The sequence below is a fragment of the Dermacentor andersoni genome, chromosome 9, assembly GCF_023375885.2.
Source record: "Dermacentor andersoni chromosome 9, qqDerAnde1_hic_scaffold, whole genome shotgun sequence".
Lineage (NCBI taxonomy): Eukaryota > Metazoa > Arthropoda > Arachnida > Ixodida > Ixodidae > Dermacentor > Dermacentor andersoni.
In genome coordinates this window covers 9291298-9313264 of record NC_092822.1, presented here as the reverse complement: position 1 = coordinate 9313264, position 21967 = coordinate 9291298, and the positions used below count along the sequence as shown (strand labels likewise).

The 21967-nt window shown below is 45.9% G+C and overlaps 1 protein-coding gene across 4 annotated transcripts in view; it reads left to right on the top strand.

Annotated features, from left to right (window-relative positions):
• The first annotated feature begins 239 nt into the window (after positions 1 to 239).
• Positions 240 to 21967, top strand: part of cno (adherens junction formation factor afadin) — a 151050-nt gene continuing 129322 nt past the window's right edge. For all 4 annotated transcript variants that reach the window (XM_050174694.3, XM_055068500.2, XM_055068502.2 and 1 more), the window contains exons 1-5: positions 240 to 583; positions 5780 to 5972; positions 12100 to 12209; positions 12953 to 13036; positions 21099 to 21267. In XM_050174694.3, coding sequence (XP_050030651.1) covers positions 473 to 583; positions 5780 to 5972; positions 12100 to 12209; positions 12953 to 13036; positions 21099 to 21267 — 667 coding nt within the window. In that variant the 5' untranslated portion in view covers positions 240 to 472. The remainder of the gene's footprint in view (positions 584 to 5779; positions 5973 to 12099; positions 12210 to 12952; positions 13037 to 21098; positions 21268 to 21967) is intronic.

The following is a 21967-nucleotide window of genomic DNA, read 5'->3' as shown; positions in this document are numbered from 1 at the left end:
ATTCAATAAAGCTTTTACTCACTCACTCACTCATAGCCTGCTGTGTTCGACTTCAAGTGTCACTAGCTTGCTGTCTCAAGAAAACAACGCTTCGTTTATAAAGTTTTCTAACCGTCAGAGTGTGGTTAGAATGCGCTGGGCGCGAAAGAATTGTTCTTGGAAACCGAACGCGTAGGATCCGACGCGCGAGCCACAGCCGAAAAGCGTTCAAGGGTGGAGTCGACGGAAGCCGGAAATCACGTGAGCAAGCCGAGGAATTTGGTGGGGCTTTTGCCAGCTCCATGGGTCCGCACTTCTATGCTACCTGTTCGCGGAAACCGCGGCTGAAATGGAGTTGACAGGCCGTGAAGTGACGCGAGGTCGAGGTGCCTAACCCGGACGCATCGGAGGCAACTATTCACCCATGTGACGTGAAGTGTCTCAAGCGCGGAGACAACGGTCTTACCTTCCAGACGCGCTGCCAGGCGTTAAGATGGCGTCCGAGCGAGAGCTGAAAGCCGTGGAGCGTATCAACCTCCGAAACACCATCAACCAGTGGAATGCCAATCGTCTTGACCTTTTCGAACTCAGTGAACCGAACGAGGTAAATGCGTGCTGGTGCTCCGGAACCGTCCACCCGTAACGCCAGTGTGTTTTGCCCGTGCCTCATGTGCGTTCAAATGTGTCTCGGGGGCCACCTTCGGCCCGAGTCTTGAAGTGTGTCACGTCAAGATGGCGCCTTGCTGCACTTGTATTACGCGGAATTGACGCTTTATTAGCGGCTTTGAGAGCTATTTTCGGCTTTCCTAAGACGTTGCTCAGCTCCGGTGCCAGCGACGCCACTGTCATCGGAGCACCCGCGGGCACTCGGGCGTGACAGTCGCCGTGAGCGGCGTCCTCGCTCGAAGCGGCATCCAAAACTTGGGTAGTTTCTGACAGTTTACGAATGAATGTTTTCTGTGTCGCCCTGACTCATAGCTTTTATGGTGAAGTTGATATGACTGCTCCTACTCATAGTTTTGGCACCGATAATATGTGCTTGCTTCAGGCCACATTAATTTCCACGCTAACTGCAGGATGCTGGACGTTCAGATAACTCATTCCATTACACCTCGTGACTTTTGTGGTCGAGGCCGCTAGTTTCCACCTGTGTAATGGGACCTGTCTGCTATTGTACGTAGCGGTGTTCTGGGAACTCAAAATTGCAGTGTAAACTAGCAAAACTACTGTTACTGCGTCAGCTGCGCACCTGGCACAACGTTTAGGGCCGAGCTCCTCGCGACGTAGACATTTGTCACAGAGTTTGACCCTGTTTTGCAACCCAAGCCAACGTGCTCATTGAAACTCGGCCCAAAAATCTGTTGAGTTTGGCCCACATTAAGATATAACGTAACTCAGATTAGTATGCTTGTAAACCAACGAAAAAATGTGCATTATAATGGTGTCATCTTATTGCAAACATATTAACAGAGCATACACAGTGGTGTTCATTGGATGGCTTGTGCTTCTCAATTGTACATGAGTATCACTTCACGACTTGTGCACTTTGATGTAGGCCGTTATTAGAATTGCATGATGAATGCACATTGTGTTATACCTCAGCTGCGCAGCTTTGTTTAGCATATTACAGTGTCAGTTTATGTGGCTGCACGTCATGAAAGAATGCAGTTAAATTGCATTGCTGTTCTGTCAAATGCTTACACTAAAAGTGAAAAATTATTTTTTAATTTTATAAAGCAGTAATAAAGTTATCTTAGTTATTAAGAAATGTCTACACTTTAGACTGCTGGAAAAACGTAGTTTCAAATGGTGCAGCGAAGAGCAGCTTCTGGGCATGTTATTACATTTGGAAAAGGAGTAGGCACGTCACAATAAAGGCAGCAAAAATAGATGTCTTTGATACTGAAGCTGAAACAACTCCGACTTCCTGCTTACTGGAAGTGATGCACGATCCGGAACGTAGAGCCACCTTGTCTCCTATGCATATGCTCTGATATTATGTGGTGTGCACACGACACTGCAAGCCTCAGAGGTGAGATGCTGGGATTTGCAATATATCTTCTAAGCAGCAGCTGCCCATGTCCGCCTAGGTGCTAATTAAAGGCTGGTCATTGGAAATTTAGTTACCAGCCATGTAACTTCGCCAAAATTGCTTCAATAGTATGCACAATAGGTGCATGTATAACCAATTTAGCCAAAAATGAAATTGCCATTAGCCTTTATTGTGTACCACGGCAACTTGAGGTTAATAAAATACAAAAAGCATTCCACACTAAGAGGCCTTGTGGAGTGAAAATCTCGAGGTAGAAGCAGATTATAACTTATAGTCTAAATATTTTACAGGTGAATCAAAGGGCAACGATAATGTGGGTGCTGCAATAATATGAAGCCATTTAAAAAAGGAAATGTGACTTCTGTGTCATGCTACGGTGTTTACTGCAGGATTTTGTGCTATCGTCGGCTCTGGAAGATAATCTGACAACAAGTAGTGACAAATCTGTCATGTTTAGTGACCCTTTGATTCCTGTTCAAGAGCTCATATCTAGTCAGCTGTCAAGAAATAATTTAGGAAAGAAAGCACAAAATCAGTATACAGAATAGAGACTTTTAGCGTGTCCGGTATTCGGGCAAGCGCGGGCGGTTTTCCGGTTTAGCGGGGGCGCCAACGTGAGCGGCCAGATTGGTGGCGCCAGCTGGTGGCGCAAAGCTCAACCACCCAAACACAGAGCTAATTACTATATTCTGCTTAGCTGCTGGCGTAAATTTTCGACAGTGGCGTAATCGTGTTCACAATTACGCCGCTGCCAAAAATTTGCACGGGTGGTGAAGCAGGATATGGTGAGTTACTGCAGTTTTAACTATGCGTTTGTCTGGTTGAGCTCTACAACACCAGGCGGCTTCACCGCTCACGTTTACGCCCCGACCATCCGGTAATCCGCCCAAACCGCTCCCGTTTACCGGAATAGCGTACAAGCTAAAAGTCTCTAATGTCATAGCAAGGACTTAAATGTTGCTTTCTGGAAATGAGAGAGCAGATTTTATGACAGCTGGAACAAAAACATTCGAGCTATGTGATGTTCGGTTTACCTTGGCAAAGTAAGTGCACTTCAAGAACTGCCAATTTAAATATTGGCTGAAACTGTGGGACCAGCTGAAAGATAAGCTTTATTGTATACAATATTTCTCTGAGAATGGCGTAGTTGTCACCCCAGAGAAAAAAAATAACACTTATGAGGTCATCCTGTGTCATCGAAGAATTGGCCACACAAGGCCACTCAACAGTTATCTCTTTAAATAATAAACCAAAGTCAATATGCCTTCACTGTGACGAGTTTCTGTCTGTGTTAGACATTTTAATGATGTGTTCGAGATTAGAAAAATTCAGACGAACAACATTTCAAAGTATTTTAGAAACACAGAATTTCTATCCAACCCATGCTTTTATTGGGCGATGAGCCTTTTCTCACACATGAAAATATTAACGCAATCGCATTAAGGGCCCTATGTTGAAAAAAATATGGTGTCAGTGGAGTTGTCAGTGAGCGAAAATTGCCTTATATATTTAGGTATATGTATATGCCACACCTTGCTATATGACATGCGGTATATGCGGGTTATATTGCCACAATATTCTATCACTAAGGTTGCTCATAACCTTGTCTAACATTTTTGACAAAGTTATTCCTGGAAATTTTGAGAGTGACAGCCCACAAACAAATGTCATGAAACAAAACACCAATAACGCATGCCTTTTATCTTAAATCTTCTCAGACTTAAATATTAAAAGTGCAAAACAATAACAAAAACCTGAAAATGATGCAGTTTTTTTTTTTTTGCGCAGTTGTGCATTATCTTCGGGATTGGCCCACACTAGAGGCCACATTTCTACCAGTAAGCTCACCCTAATGCATAGCATTTGCTGCCAGCATTTTCCAGTAAACATTACGGTTACATAAGCTGCAGTTGCCCGGAAGCGTAAGAAGCAGTCGGGGATCTTTGAATGCTGTCGCGTTCCACTCTTAAAGGCGAAGCTTAAGCATCCTCCAAATTTTTTTGAAATACTTTTGCTCTGTGATATACAGCAATATTACTCCATCTTAACTAAGCTACTTTTAAAAACATGCATGTGCACAGTTGCTGCAGCAAAAAATCGAAAATCCATCCATGCAGCCTTTATTGAACACTGAGGCAGCTGCGCAGGAAAGGCAAGAGAGACAAGAACATGAAATGATGCCACATTCTTGTGTCGTTCCTGCACTGCTGTTTTAGTACGTCAAACAAACTGACCCATCAATTTGAAATGAACAGTATATATATATTTTTTTTCCAGCCTTGCAAACATGCCTGAAACATGCCTGAACGTAGACGGAACTGCCATAAACTATTGCCATGTACACATCTATATGACTAGCTTGCACGTTGAATGAACATTGGTACCAGCTTCTTAACTGTACATAACAATGTGGGCTTGTCTGAATTTCACCTCGTACTTGTGAAATGTGTCAATATTCATTGGCAGAAGCATGCTTCCAGTTTGTGATGCAATGTTGGCACTCATTACCAATTGACTTTCATCTATTACACCCTCGTGGTACATACAGTATAGGTCTGGATTATTTAATATAAATTAAAGAAGTGTCCATGACGCATGTGTAGATCTGCCATGAAAATCAGTTCAACCAATGTTGCATTCATGAAAGTTGCATGTACCTGTCTGTATGTCTACATGCATTGATGTGTTGAAGAACTAGTAAGTGGCTCTATTTGCAGCACATTATAGTTGTGCTCAGTGGCAGTTGTAACCTTCTCAGATGCTGTTAGCAATATTGGGCCTTGTGAGCTGTGTAACATCCATTGATAAGTCTAGGGTAAAAATACTTATTGTCATAATGTGATTAGCTTCTATAGTGTCCAAAAAGAAGACTGCTTTGCAAGAAGACAGGCATAGTTTTCGGTATTGCAGGGAGAATTTTATTGCTATATCAGTTATATTGACACTGCAAGAGAATTCTCGCCGTCGGCATTGCCGTGAAGTTCCGTATATATTTAGGGATCTGTATGCTATATGCCATGCCATGCTATATGATATGTGGTATGTGCGGGTTATATTGCTACACCATTCTATCACTAAAGTTGCTCATACCAGGTCTTATTCTTGACAAAATTATTCCTCGGAATTTTGAGAATGGCAGCCCACAAACAAATGTCATGAAACAAAACGCCGACTGCGCATGCCTTTTACCTTCATCTTCTCAGACTTAAATATTAAAAATAAAAGTATGAAACAATAACATAGCTCAAACCTGAAAGTGATGTTAATTTTAGCCGTGTGGCGGTGCTCTACCTCTAGGATCGGCCCCGGAAAGACATTTGAAACATGCAGAATATGCAAAAGTGGTGGCAAAGTCGCTCTATGAAAGACGTCACCTTTAATTAATAAACAGAAATGAAATTGTCTGATGCAGAATTCGAACAGAGGACCCTTAGCACAAAAGCTTGTTTTTACTTAGCTCACATTTACTTCAGTTCATGTTTCCACTAGAGCTACGAGTCTTACACTTTGTGTAATATTTTAATATGTTGCTATCGCAATCATTGCTTTGCCTTTATGGCAAAACTGATATTTGTTCTTTAATCTGCAAATGTTTCTCCATGTGACTTCTATTAATGGTCAAAATGAAAACTGTCGTGATCCAATTCCTGCTGCTATAAATGGCAATTCTTACTGTTGCTTTATGGCACTGTGGCATTGACAAGGCCAGAAGCACATGATGGTGACTTACTGCTGTGTCGGTTTCAGGACCTCGAGTTCCATGGAGTGATGCGATTCTACTTTCAAGATGCAGACCAGAAAGTTGTGACAAAGTGCATTCGTGTTTCGAGCACAGCCACTGTCAATGATGTCGTTGGCACGCTCATTGAAAAATTCCGCCCTGACATCCGCATGCTGTCGGTCCCGGACTATGCCCTCTACGAAATACACGAGAATGGAGGTAACCTTCGTGCTATTTCCTCTGTACTGGCATGCCTTCTTAGTTTGGAAAGATAATTTTGATTCCTACACTCTGAGAATACGCATTGCAGTTATCTTTTACTGTACTTGAAACAGGATTACTATGCTACTGCTGCTAAGGGTGTATAGTGACCCACGTTGAGGGTGTCTTAACTTGCACTGGGCCTTTTTCTACAGCATGTGTGCCCTCACGGTCAGTTGTCTATCAGGGTTTCAGATTAGTATTGGATGAGTTGATGCTTTTGGAAGGTATAACAATTTAGTGTAACAACAATGCTGAATATCAAGCTCTGTGTTTATTACCAATTGATAATGAGACGTATTATGTGATATTATGATCATCGCATGGTTATAATACTACCACTGCTGTCATTTTGGTTGGGGCTATTAGCAAACTCTGACAATGTTGAAAATGCTGGCAACACACGAAAAGAACGAATTCTGCACATTGATGTTCCCATAGAATGCTAGGGCCAATTGTTCATTCACCTGGCAAAAGTGACGAGCTGCCTCGCTTACTACAGGCTCAGTCGAAGTCGACAACAGAGCATGTTGGTGCACTGTCTTCACAGTGCACTAATACAGACTTTCAAAAGGGAATGACACGGGTACACCTGTGTTATCCCCTTTCATGTATTTTCACACAGCTAGCAAGCAGTATAACTTATGGAGCAGGGCAAGAGAGATTGACACAGGGTGTGTTGATCTGAAGTGTCGAGAAAATTCTCTGCACTGGCCAATTTTTCAGCACAAGAGAGTGACCAGGTTCAGATCAACTAACAGAATTATAACTGTACATCTTGAAACTTGTGCAGGGGCCACAGGGTTGTAGAAAATTCCTTTTTCTGCATCCTTGAAGCTAGCTACATTACCGTATTTACTCGCATAATGATCGCAAAAAACTTTTTTTCGTCCTGCATTTGCTGCGGGACACCAAAACAAAAATTGCGGCCGGCGGAGCAAGCCGAACGCGATTTTTTCTTCTTCTCGTGAGTACATTATGTGCATTGAAACAGTTTCTTCCGTATCAGTAATGAATAATAATATTAATATCGGCAAGTTTGTGGCAATAACATAGCCATGTCCACTTTGAGGGGACAGAAGCAGATGGGCCCGCTCAGCTGCCTGTGACATAGAAATACATGGCCGGCATGCTGCGCAAACTGCAGCATTTGTCTTCACTGCTATCCTAATACAGCACGTTTCCGCTAAGGGTGGGTGAATATCTTAGCTGTGTTACAAGCGTTGGCGTATGAATAGAGTACACTTTTAACGTATCAGTGTAAACGTGGCTACTATTGTTGCTGCTCGCGATTTGTTGCATGCCCACAAGTGCAGATGAGAATCGAAAGGCGCCTTTTTTGTTGTTGACAACCATTATAAAGCCTACACATAATAACAGCAAGTTTGGTTGCAGCTTTTTTTTAGTCATGGACGTGCGGAAAGTGATGAAAGTAATGAAATGAGGCATCTACTGTGGGGTTCTCACACCCACTCTTAGGACAAAGGAACGACAACACAGTAGTGCAAACAATCACAAGGGCATTTATTGCACCTTTCATAGATCGATGCCTGCTAGCCAAGTTGCTATCCACAAAACATGCCGATGGGCGCGTGACAAATCTAGGAAGTCCGACTCACCGCGACTGGATAGCGAGCGAATATGTTCGCCCCATGCTGGATCCCAACGCCTGGTCGTTCGCGCGTACGGTCACGCGAACGGTGGCGCCTTCGAAGGAGGCCTCGTGAGGCGGTCTCACAGAAGCATGGATCGGCGCACGCGCGGAACGTCCACGCTGCTTGGCGATCTGCCACCCAAGAGGAAGCGCCTTGTGCTCCCGCGCCCAAGTAACCCCGCCGGTAGCAGCGCAACACTCGCGCCATCTCTCGCACTGCGCTTCAACCGCATCGACCGCCGCGGGCGTCACGCAGGCCACGCGGCGAAGCGGGATTGCAGAAGATGGGAGCTATGCCGGAAAACAAGATATCAGGGGACGCGTGAGGGTCACGCCTCCCCACATCCCCCAGACCTTAAATCACTACATATTCCGGCGAAACATGTCACTCGGTCTAACATCAACGCGTGCTTCGCTAACAAGGTAGTACATGCAACAGTGGCCGCACCGAGGAAATGTCCGCACACTGTCCATAGCATGCGAGCCGGCATTGTGCTTGTGTACACCGCTGGCGTCCGCTGGTCACAGCAGCAGCTTTTGAGACTCGACGGCATGATTCCACGACTCCGGAAACAGCAACGCAATACTCGGCACGAGCAAGCGTCGCTCGCGCCGACGCGCCCTGCCGGCGAGAGCCACAGTAGAAGTCAATGACCCCCGGCTCTTTTCTCCGCCGCCGAAGGTTGCGAGCTGGATAGAGGCAGCCGCCGAAGCCGCTGCGCCGAACTGGCCACAGCATTACCATCGCCCGAGATGGCTCGATCGTAGTCCGGAGCAGCAACGCAGACGATGTGCAGGTGACAGCAAGCCAGGGGTGACTCCAATCACGCTGCGTACACTCAACACACTCGGCAAACACTAATGTAGTGCAAGGGAGAGGGATTCTGCATGCGCATCGCCCACGTGGTACGATGTTCAACTCGGCTAGCAAAAGATCGGGCAGCTACTCAGATGCTAAGTTCATGTGAACGAAGCTCGCTTCCTTGAGTCGAACGAGTAATTTCAATTCGTGCGAGGCTAACTAGAATGAGGGACGCAAAGTGCAACACCTCAACGCCACGGTCCACCACGTTGTGTCCCTCCACGTGCGACAGGCAGCTTCGTAAAGCCAAAAGCGTCGCTACTCTGACAACAACTGGCATCCAACAAACAACACCAAAAATGGGTGCAACACAGGCAGCCGCGAGGAGACGTCAGCTGTGTTAGGTGGTCCTACCCCGCTCAGTGCACACAGCATCGGAGTTGACGGCGCCCACCGTCCCAGACGGTGTTGGAGCGTACGGTGCCAGGCCGGAATACCAGTCAGCCCGTAGTGGCACCCGTGGCCCGCAGCCACCCGGCTCCCAGAGCCGCGACTTCATCAGAGTCAAAGAGATAGAAGAAGCTATTTACATAAGAAATTCGGACCACCCACGAGACTTCCGTACTCACTCGCTTCAGCCTTGCCAATGCTCCGCGGGCGCTAAGCCTCGCTCTCCCAGGATGCAGACCACGTAGCTCTCGTACCGACGAATGTGATTAAAAAGACACTTGCAAAAAGGCTTAGCATGTTGACAAGTTCAAACACACTACAGCCACCGTTGCCTCGCTCAAGAAAGCACGCCGCCAACGCTAGCGATCAAAATCCCCGCAAGCCCTTTGCTTTGGTTCAAACAAAGGTCTCGAACGAAGCAAACCTGTTAAAACTATCGTCCGATGCCCCAAGAGCCCCCCATTGGGCAGCCAGATGGGGGGCTCTCACACCCGCTTTTGGGACAAAGGAACGACAACACAGTAGTGCAAACAATCACAAGGGCATTTATTGCACCTTTCATAGATGAATGCCTGCTAGCTGAGTTGCTATCCACAAAACATGCCGATGGGCGCGCGACAAATCTAGAAGTCCAACTCACCGCTACCGAATAGCAAGCGAATATGTTCGCCCCATGCTGGATCCCAACGCCTGGTCGTTCGCACGTACGGTCACGCGAACGGTGGCGCGTTCGAAGGAGGCCTCGTGAGACGGTCTCACAGAAGCATGGAACGGCGCACGCGCGGAACATCCACGCTGCTTGCCGATCTGCCACCAAAGAGGAAGTGCCTTGTGTTCCCGCGCCCAAATAACCCCGCCGGTAGCAGCGCAACACTCGCGCCATCTCTCGCACTGCGCTTCAACCACATCGATCGCTGCGGGCGTCACGCAGGCCACGCGGCGAAGCGGGATTGCAGGAGATGGGAGCTATGCGAGAAAACAAGATATCAGGGGACGCGTGAGAGTCACGCCTCCCCGCACTACTTAAAGGGACCCTGAAACGCTTTTGACGATTTTCTACAAACGTACTGAGTCATTAGAGTAGGTCCTTCTGATCATTAATTGACACATCTAAGTGCTCCGCGTAAAGCGTGTAATTTATTATAAGGTTTTAAAAATGCATATCGCTGCCGATCACAGCGCACTGCTCGGCGAAATTTTAAGCCGCCCCTACCCATATGACCGAAATCACCCATATGACGTCAGTGGGGCGAGCTTTCCGATTGGCTGATCAGGGCGCGTGATTGATAATTTTTCCAACTTTATGGTAAACAAATGATCCTCGTAATAGTTGGGATGTTAGTTAATTTGTTTTTATAAAAAGAAAGTAACATAAAGAGAATGCACAAGGACAATTTTTCAGTACACCCAAGCACTTCCGGCAAACATCAATGGTCGTCTGCTTGTATACAACGTACCCCGTTTTGAAGAGAGCTCCGCGGTCACAGTCGGTCTCAGTCTTTTCGCGAGCACTATGATTCGACTTTGTTGCCTTGTGGACTGCAAAAGTAGCGACTGGCAATATGTCAAGCTGTGACATCACGTCCCTCTGCAAGGCAGCGTACGAGCGAACTGGCTGCTGCGCATCGGACTGCCGCTATCCGATCGGCGCCAGGATTTGCGCGTTTGTGGCCGTCACTTTACACCAGAAGATTGCTAACGCAATAGCGTTTCGCGAGTTCGGTATTAGGGCAAACGCAAGCGCAAGGGGACCGGGTCTGGCCGCTTGACTGTGCCCTAACAGGATGAGCCATGAGATGAGCAGAAGGGCAAATGTGAATGGTCTGCACGGTGCAGCCACCTGGTGGCACAGAGCTCAATCATACACAGTAGCAGCAACGAAGTGTATTCTTCTTTGCTGCTGGTGTGTATTTTTCGCAGGGGTGTAATCATCAACACATTGTTTTTATAAATGTTTAAAATGTTTTACACTTGGTTAGAGCAATATTAGCGCTTTGTTTGGCTGGTTAAGCGCTGCGCCAACAAGTGTCTGGACCGTGCAGACCGATCAGGCCGCTCACGTACGTCTACGCTAACGTTCCTTCATCAGCTTGAGTTTGCCTCCAGTCATTTGCCGAAATGATCAACTTACCTGTGGTTACCGGAATACCGGACACGTTCGGCGCTACGACAGATTGCTCGCAACGCACGCTGCTTCGATAGCTCCGCTTGGGGTCGACGGCCAAGCGGCAAGCGGAGAGGTCTCGCGCGGGCGGGGGCGGGCTCCAAAACAACCGGAAGTGGACGATGTGACGTCGCATCGTGACGCCGAACCAGTGAAGGCGGAGCTTAGTCCCGCTCGCTCGGCGAACGAGTTGAGGAGGAAAAACATGGCTAGGGAGGAGGGTAACTTCTAATCGCTTGTAGCTCCATTAATACGTAATGCTTCACTGAAATTGTGGTGCGAATGTCCTACTTAAGCTGTACCCTACGCGTCTACAAAATTTGTCCGAACCGTTTCAGGGGCCCTTTAAGAATGTTTGGTGCATGCAGACCGCTTGGTTTGTCTTGAAGAGTCGTTCGCGTAGCATTCAGATGGTAAGCGTGATCAATATTAGCTAGACTTGGCACACGACATATCGCTGCGGCAAGTTCGGGGTGCGATCATTACGAGAGTGTGATCATTATTCGAGTAAATACAGTAGTTCATTAGATCCTACTACCTTGCTCTTTCCCCAACTCTGCTAATAACTTCCCGATTGTTAAAGTTTCAAACATTAGCAGATTACGGAGCTCCAGCATCTCATCTCACCTCCATTTTTGCTAAGTGGCATATTTAAGTGATGCTTAGAAGATTCGCAACCAACGATTGGGCTTTATGATATAGTAAACTGCATTTTCCTGTAAAAATTAACATTGTGAACTTGCTTAATGTAGTTTTATTTTCAATCCAATGATTACTAACATTAAAAATTCACATCAGGTCATCCGCTGTAATACTGATGGCTTATAGCTGCAGATGGCTTTTTCATGTCTAGAGCTATGACACAGTGGCAGTTATTATATTTAGCTTATGTATGAGCATGATGTTGATAGCCTTGAGGGCTGCATGTATTGTTTTGTGAGGAACATTTATCTGCATATGTTGTTTTTACATTGCATTGAGCAGCAACATGACTTGCCACTGATTGTATTCACAGAGGAGCGTAAGCTGGGTCCTGATGAGCGTCCCCTCTTGGTGCAACTCAACTGGCATCAGGATGACCGTGAGGGCCGGTTTCTCTTTCGACGCATGGACCACAAGTCTCGGGTGAGACAGCCATTGTCCGAGCCACTCGCCTGGCAGCAGACCAGCTTACCTTAATGTGTTTTTGTATGCTTTTTACTATGTCTGTGTCCCTGCTGTTGGTGGGAGACAGCAGTGCTAATGGCAATTTTGGTGACTCATTTACCAGAATTTGTTGGTAGCAATAAGTATAAATGAACCTCGTATATAGCTTTGAAAAAAGAAAAAGGAATTAGTGCACAAAATATTGCAAAGGCACGATTGGCAAGAAGTACTATTTCTGCACCTAAAAACCAAGAAATATGTCCACCATAAAGGTACCAGTGAGCTTATACCATGCACCATACCAATACCATGCATTGCAAAGTTGAAATGTTTGGCAAGCAGCATTTTCACTTTTATGTTGGTGGTCCTATTTGTTGCCGCTGCTACTGTAGTGCCTGCTTTTTGCTTTTAATTGAGTTGTTCATTCTTGTCTGGCGATATGATTGTCATATCTCTCCTTCTCTTATTTCCTTGTTCTATACCTATCTGTTCTTGTGTGTGACTAGCTCTTCTATACCGTTGCCCTGCAAGGGTGAATATTGTCCTAGTGGCCTGCTTTTTGCATCCACATTTTGCATCCAGCACTGTGTGTTGCCAAGCATGGCTTGAGATCTTTGGCAGTGACTTATCGCTCAGTGTCTAAGCGTGTGCTAACCTTCCTTGTAAGAGCTTTGAAAAAGTATAGGGGCTTGAAGGGGCTAACAGTTCATTGTTTTATGCAGCTGCCAACCCTCAAGGTGGAATCATTGCGGTTTGGGCGCAAACTTTCACGTAGGGAGCACAAGAAAAAGAAGAACAAAGAACCGGTAATATATTCTTGTTTTTCTGACTCTCATGTGTACAACTGAGATGCGTACAGTCGCTGACCGTTTATTTGGGCCTCACGGGGACTGCGGAAATGTCCGAATAAACAGGTGTCCAAATAAACAGGTGTCCGAAAAAGCAGATTAAGAAAAAGTAATGAAATCCTTTATTTCCACACCTTTATTCAGGCTCGGCCGTAGGCTTGAAGAAATCATGAATTCGCCGTTGCACGCTGTTCCGTTCACACGCAATCAGATAAGCCTGAGTCTAGGAGAGGGTCATACGGTCACTATAGACTTTTTCATCGGGCAAGGAGGATAGGGCGCACGGAAAGGCTTTCCTCCTCTCTGGCTTGGGCGATCCAGCGCGGCGCTGCTTAAAAGTATTGCTGTTGCGCGCTGTGCAACGATTTCGAGATGTTTTAGATGGCAATTTGTGAAATTTACGCCATGTCCGTTCATATAAGGTCGTCAGGGAAGCTTTTCGGTGCATCGGTAACTACAGTAGGCAGAAATATCTCATGGGGGTGCAAAAATGTGACGCGCTTTATCAGCCGTGGTGTACGCACATTATCAGTCACTGTGTGTGTATGTGTTGTGAACTATTTTGCTTATATCGGTTTTAATTCAACAAAGGAAACCAGTGTTTCTGTATTAGCAGCATGAAATGGTAAATCTGCTCACTGTCTGATCGCTTGGCGTAGGGAGTAAAACACAAAGCATAAGAGCGCATGCTCGTGCATGGCCAACCTAAGGCAACCACGAAACATCTAAGTGGCAGTCGCTATCAAATATTTGCAATGCATCGGCATCGTTCTCGCGCATTTCAAGTCTAGTAGGCTTCAAATTACCATATATCTACGCTAGCCTTCCTGCATGAGGTTGATGGCGCTGCTCAACACTGCGATCACTGCGGTTGGTGAACCAGCACGATACATATGCAAGCTGTGCGCTTCGGCATTGCCTTTTTGGCCTGTATACAGCCATAATATATGAGAGGCATCGCATAAAAAGAATGCGATGCCTATTTTAGAGGAGAAAATTTCTGTAATACGTGTGAGTGCGTCGTAGAGAACGGAACGAACACAACCGAAAAGAAAATTCGTTTATCATCCTCTTTCTCGAAAAAGCAAGAGAAAACGGGCTAACACCGCAATACAACTTCGCATAGTCACGCCGCACAACGTTTATAAATATATAACCGCTGATGCCGTATGCTTGGAGCATGCGGTATATAGAACAAAGATATCTGTAATCTAGCATCTACCACTGCTTAGGATGCTCGCGCAGTTCGTAAGCAGTCCCTTTGCTGGAGAAGCTTAATTCAGACTGTAAGGTATGCTGCTATTACTTGCCAAAACTATCTTATTCAGGGGTGGAAACCTCATCCATCGAACCAAGTAGTCACGCAATGTAATCTGCAGCGAACAGTTTGAACGCTTGTCAAAGTGTAACATCACAGCTCCTATCGTAGCAGAACGGTACCCACGCTGTTACGATCGTCGCGTATGTTTCATGGCTCCTAAACCGCAGCTTAGAAATAGGGGATAATACTGCAATAAGGTAACAGTGATTGGAACATACAGAAATACACGATTGACCTCCGAGTCTGATTGTAGGCTCAAATATGCGCGCGCACATCGCGCTGCGTGGTCCGTCCACGTCAACGCCAGCAGAAATTCCAGCCATGACGCATTAAACCACTTCAGCACATCTCACAGAACCGTTTACCACGTAGAAGACGCATGTCATACTAAACAGACCGGACGACCGCGAAAACAAATGCCAGAACCTACCGCCGAGAGTATACCTGCCATGCAAAAGACCGCTTTCACACAAGCCAGTATGGCGTTGCTCATAGGCGGCGCCACTGCGTTCACAATATGGCAGCGCCTACAAAAAAACGGTCTATAGGCGGCTGAAAGCACAGTCACTGCTTGTACACGCTCTGCGTGCGACGGCAGCGTAGCACATGGTGCGTCATCTTCCGACTCAGAGTCATCGTCCGGCGGTGCAGCAGAAAACTGACGAATGATCTCGCCGTCATCGAGTTCTGTGCATGTCAGTACAGCAGTGTCAGCACCTGTGAAACTGCCAAATGAGACGGTGTCCGGAATCGCAATGCAACCACTGCGCAGGTCTCGGCGGAACATTTTCCGCGTCAGTAGGGAGCACATCAGAAGGCGACAAATCTTAGGCCTCCCGGCACGCGCTTGCCGGCATTCCCCCAGCGCAGTCTGCACGGGCACTGTCGGCGCCATTAGACACTAGACACGATGTTACCGTATGTCACGTTGGATCACTGGAACCTCGACACAGCACACAAAGCAAACACCACCATGCCGACACCAGTCGCACAAACGAAAAATGTGGCCTACTCGCTGCGTCGTGCGCGAAAAAACAAATCAGCTGCTCGATTGTCTTGACATGGCTTACTAAGCTGAAACCGGAACTGCTGTATAGCCACTCTATCGAACCAGGCAGCAACGATGACGATGAGCGGGGATTTCCAGTAGCGCCACTTCTTGGGGCAGCAACGAGGCTCCGTTCAAAACAAAAATGGCGTTCAGCAAGTCGAACCATGCACCGGTCAGAGTCTGTGCATGGCTCGATCGAGTTGGCTCAGACGAGAGGTTGCACGGTGTCCAAACTTTTGGCACTTGTTATACATTATGGTCTATGGGGAGATAGGCGGTGCCGCAAAGCTGACCGAGTAATCGAGCATGTCCGAATTTTTGGAGTCTGGAAAATCAGTCGGCCGACTGTACATTCCACCTCTCCTAAATCTTTTTCTTTATTCTTTATTCAGAGCTTACCCCGCATTGCCCGAAGGTGGTACGGCATGGGGGTTACAGCATTGCCATAAACAAATCTTCATTTTTACAGCACAGCACATTTGCACTTGAGACAACTTGTTCCACTTTTTAATGGTTCTAACAAATTAGAAGATTTACCAACTTGCCCTCGTTTTACAATTTGACAAATGTGTCATGTTTTGCTAAAAAGCTTTAAAACTAGCAACGCATCCTCGCTTCCACGCAAGAGGGTGGTGGCGCAGGCACTTGCTGCTGCATCTTAAACCGTGGCCGCCGCGTGGCATTCTTGCTCATGACAAATGCAGTTCCAGCTGACAGCATTTCTAGCTTTCTTCCACAAATGCTTTCATCTGTATACTTCGACACATCTGATGCAGAGACACACGAGACGTCTCAAAGAGAAAAGCGGTATGAGCTGTTCTGGCGCCATCCGTGTGAGCCAGCAGAGGGGGGGGGGACGCAGAGACGGGTTGTGCCGTGCTGCCTTAACATTCCCACACCATGCATGGTGTGCCATCGCGGATTATTGATGACATCTGCTGAATGAGCCCAGGCATCAGTTATTTATTCACAACGATGAACTGACTACATAGTATTCTTAAAAGTGTCAAAGACTGAACTTGAGCAAGTTTCAAATTACTTCGCCACAACAGCCCTGATAAAGAAATATTTTGAAATCTTTGACGTCATACTTACATAGCGGGACCAGAGTTGCTGTGTGAAATTAGAAGAAAATGGAACTTCTACTCCCATTGTCTTTTCTAAATATCAACCTTCAGCCCCCAAATTTAAGAAATTATATTTGAAAGAATACTTTCTCACTCTAAACTAAATTGGTGCATCTCTTTAGTGTCCCTTTAACCCTTTCAGGGTCAATGATATAAACATACGGTGCCGTGAACAAGTCCAAAATGGTCGGTGCCATGTATTTATTGCACCGTCTGTACATTAAACCCTTTGAGGGCCGATTTTTCTTGCCATATGTGACCGCCCAGGGTCGATATTTTTTATTGCGGATTCCAATTCTTCTTAGGAACTTATTTCGAAAAAAATTTAACGTAATTTTTCTAGGGTGACCGTAAAGTGAGAAAGAAATATTTTGCATTGGTATATATGTACTCTTCATTGATGAATAACAACAATAAAAAACGTAACTAAACTTATATAAGAATTAAAAATTTGATGCATTGTTATACACATAGTTCAAGGCTTTGAAAATGCACACATGAGAATATTTCGCAAGACTCAAATATTCCTGCTCTTACACTAATATGTACATCCATATCATAATCGAACTGCTTAGGTGCGCGCATCCAAGAAAACTGTGTGGTTGTGTGCCCGTCAAAAAAGCAAAACGTGTGACAAACTTCTGCTAATCTTCATCGCGAGTGTCAAAAAAAAAAGAAGCAACAGAAACGCATGCACGGCTGCATCCTTACTATGCGCACCCCCGTGAGCACTAAACGAGTGAGAAACGAGCGGTCGCCCTTTGAGTGATTAGTAACGAGATAGCCATCAGTTTTGCAAGCGCAAAAAGCCCGAACCGCTGCCTGCACGTGCGCGTGCCATTGCGCGAGCGGTAGTATATAGATGCGCGGGAGCAAACTAGCTCTAAAACAAACCATGCAACAAAAACCGAGAGATGGAAGCGCACGAAAAAAATTCCCTGTTTTCCCACATAGTGGCAGCGCATAGCAGAAAAGAAAAAGTTAGGAAATTGACGCGTTTTTTTAAATGTACAGACGGCACCGTAAATATACGGCATCGACCATTTTTGGACTTGTTCGTGGCGCCGTATATTTGCGTCAGTGACCCTCAAAGGGTTAAAAAGCATGCCAATTTCTTGACTTTTTCTTTCCTGGCATGTGCTGCCACTATGTGGGAATACAGGGAATTCTTTTCTTGTGCCTCCTTCTCTGTTTTCATCGCATGGTTTGTGTGCTCCGGTGCGTCGATATACTACCGCTCGTGCATTGGCGCACGTTGGGGCAGGCGGTGGTTAGTTTTGCTTTTGTTCTGCGGGCAGTTTCGGCTTCTTGCACTCACAAAACTGATGGCTATGCCATTACTAATCGCTCAAAGGGTGACCGCCTCTTGCTTGCTTGTCTATTGCTCACAGGGGTGCGCATACGAAGGATGCTGCCGTGCATGCATTTCCTTTCTTTCGTTATATTTAAAAATTTCTTTTAGACTTGCGATTACTACCGTGTTTACTCGATTCTAACAGGCACCCGTTTCCTGTGAGCTAAAAAAGAAAAGTCCTTTAAAATACCGTGCACCTCATTCTCTCCTACAGAAATACAACTTTCTCTCGTTTCGAAAAACAAATAATTACTCCAAATGCATTAAAGTTGCGATAAATAAAAAAAGTCGCAGTGTTGCAGGACAAGGCGCTACTCTCAACTTATTTTATTGCGTCATTCCTTTATACAGAGCAGAATCCAGAAGAACATGCGCAGTGAGCACAATGTGCAGGAACCTTGTGCCTTCTTTAACCTTGTACAGCGCTGAATATGGTTTTTTGGATTCTGTCACATGAGTGCGCTCTGGTGATCAGATGTTATGGTGGTTCCTGCCCGTAGACTCTTGTCTCTGTCGCAGATCACTTTCCAGATAGGGACTAAGCAGCTGCACCGTAGCAGCCACTGGCGTGGAACGCCTCCCCTGTTTGCGCCAGTCCCGCACGCAAATTTCGGGAACTCCGAACGCCCGTGGTACAGCCCGACTTCCGTCTGTCTCCACAGACGTGATCACTTTCCTTTTAATTGCGGCATCATTATGAACTCGGCGTGTTTTTGCGGACGGCACTTACATGCTGATAAAGCAAACACAGAAAACGGGAAGAAGGACGGTGCACTAACCTAAGCTAAAGGCCATGTACTGCAGCACATGGAGGAAGCTACGGCAGCTAAGCTTGAAGCACGTATGAGGTGGCCATTTTGAAGTGCTGATGGTGATATGGTAATGCAGATTTAGGGTCGTGTTCGATTCTGATGTGCACACAATTTTTGGACCTGTTTTATCAGAAAAACAGTGTGTATTAGATTAGAGTAAATACGGTAATTGCCTCTGGTTGGCGATAAGGTGAAGATTAGGGAAAGTTTGTCACACGTTTTGCTTTTTTGATGAGCATGCTGTGGGCGTAAATATTAGTGTAAGAGCAGGAACATTTGGGACTTTCGAAATATCCTCGTGTGCACATTTTCCAAGCCTTCAACTATGTGTACAGTGAAACCTCGTTAAACCGTAGTAGGCCGGATCTCGGAAAAAAGTATGTACTAAATGGTAGTACTGTTTAACCAAAATAGCACAAGATCGCCCACTTACCTGTCAAAAACGGAACACGGAACTTACAGCGAGTGCTATGAAAGGGGGGAAAAGATGCAGTATTTATTGACTTCGCGCGACAAAAGTGTTTTCGTTTGATGCCGCGGCGGCCTAGCAGCGACGACAGCAGCCTCAAACTTACTGAAGCTGCATGCCAGCTTTTCATCCAGCCCCCTCTTCTTGGCAAACACTCGCATGGCAGATTCCTCGTTGCCGTTATGTATTCTCCGTGCACGCACGCGGTAGCACTGCAGAAGTCGCAGGGCACCTTTTTCATTAAGGGGGGCTGTTCTCGTCACGACGATTGCATTCATGAGGCTGACGTAATGTGCAGCTTCTGCCACTGTCGGGCCTGAATCGCCCATTCTATCGCTTTCCGTGTCGTCCTCAGCACTGTCGTCAGGTGACACTTCGGCAACAACAGTGGCATCGATGGCAAAAAGTGGAACCTCATAGTCGTCATCTCTTCGCGGTCGCAGCAGCGCTGCCAAGCAACTTCTTCACATTCCAAATGCCACACTGCGTAGTCAACAGCAGATCCCTGTCGCATACCAGCGCGGACTTCTTCGTGTCACGTTCGATAGCACGAACGATGTCTAATTTTTATTCTGTGCTGAGCACCCATCGTCTTTTTTACCCGAGCTTCGGCATGACGCGAGTCCTCGCTTGCACAATGCCACAACCCTCTCTGGCACGGCGCCGAAATGATGTTGATGTTGATGTGGCATCACGCGCAAACGCACAGGGCGTTTGGAGATCGTTGTTCCGATCTCTGAGGCTTGTTGTTCTGTCTGGCCGCTTGATGGAGACGATGCACCGCCGTCTTTGCACAACGAAAAGTGGAAACACTACGTGTTAATCGACACGTACGCAATAAGCTGCTACGGTTTATGTGGATACAAAACACATTATGTTCAATGACCACTGAGTCTAAGATTTGACTTTACTACTTTTAAACCGAAACTACTGTTTAAGGAGGTATGGTTCAACAAGGATTTACAGTATAACAATGCATCAAATTTTCAATTCTTATAAGTTTATTTCCTTCTTTTTATTGTTCATGATTAAACAGTACATATGTACTAATGCAAAATATTTTTTCTCACTTTATGGTCACCCTAGAAAAATTACGTAAATTTTTTTTCGAAATAGGTCCCTCTGAACTTAAATCTGCAATAAAAAAATTGATCCTGAAAGGGCTAAAAGTATTAAAAGAAGGGGCGGCACGAGATTTCATAAAAGACATGCAAAATACGATTTGTCATGGTACACCTCCTCCTCGTGACAGCGCAAGGCACCATATACCTGAGGGGCGCATGCTTTAAACAAGTTTATTCAGTGTAGTTTCTGAAGCGAGTGAAATCAGTGTCAGCGAATTTTTTAAAAAGTCAGTATGGTCTAAAAACACTGTCGCTTGTCATTGTCTGCTCTTTCAATTTTGCTGATGCTTCTGTGCTGCATCTAAAATTAAATGACTATTAATTAACTGCATATGTATGCCATAAATGTGCGTGATTGGATCTCACAGCTGGGGCAAATTATGTGTTGTTTTTGCAATGCATGCGCGGAAAAGTAGCAAAACTGACTCGTTAGCTGCAGCTGTTTGTGACGTGTTTCTATGTACCTTGTTATGTTACAGCTGGCAGTAATTGCCGTGTTCTGATTCTGGTAAATAGGTGCCCCTTAGCAAGAATGCAACGTTGGGGTTTTGTAGCCCCTCAGTTAGTGATTGCTTTTGTTTATTAAAGAACAGTCATGTGTCATTAGCCAGTTGGCAGCGAGGATTTTTTTTATCCTCTGAAACGAGAAATACAGTGGCTGCTGGGAAAAACATGCGTATGATAGCACTCTGTTCAAGTCAAACTCAAGGAATTTCGTAATGGATGTCTGTTGTTCTGATTCCTTTGCGTTGTGGCTTCCAGGTTCAGACTGAGGAAAAAGACGGAATAGCAGAGAAGCTTTACACTGAGCTTCCAGAGACGAGCTTTACACGATCAATTTCCAATCCGGAAGCTGTGATGCGCCGCCGCCGACAGCAGAAGCTGGAGCGCAAGTTGCAGCAGTTCCGGCAAGAGGGAAGCCCTGAAGCTGGCAAGTGATATTTGCAGTATTGTGCAGTGCTTATGTAAATATTTCTTATTCAGTGGTCGAGGTCCACGTGTCCTCCTTCTGTTGATAATCGAATATACAGTCACGCCTCGATATAATGAACCTCAATTTAAAAAAATTCAAGCTGTATTATCATTTTGTAATGATAGTTTGATTGAAAACTTTGTACAGTAGAACCTCGTTGATACATTCCTGTTACATACATTTTTCCGGCGCCAATGTTCGCACTCGAGTACACAAAAAATGACTCAATGGAGTTATGCTCATTTTTCACCGGTTCATACATTCCCGGAACACGATTTTTCGGCACCAACGCTTTATGCGGGAAATACGACGCTTTATGCAGGAAATACCGCTGCGGCATTTGTCGCATTGGTTACAACTTGTGGAGGCCGCAGGGTTCACGGCATCTTGGAGCGCTCATAGAAACATGAGAGCTGGCAATTCCTTCTGTGCCAGGGAATTGAGAGAGGGTAAAAGCGCGCTAATGAGATGAAGCACCTGCTGGGGAATGGGGCCAGAAGATGCACGCCTATCTGCCATCTCCCCCTAGGTGTGTATCTTCTCCTCGCACACTTCCATAAGTGGGCCAATTACTTGGAGGTAGTCTGTGGCAAGTGCAAAGATTACGATGAGGTGGTTGGTGCCTTGATGCGCATTGTGTTCCTGCACGTCTGGTGTT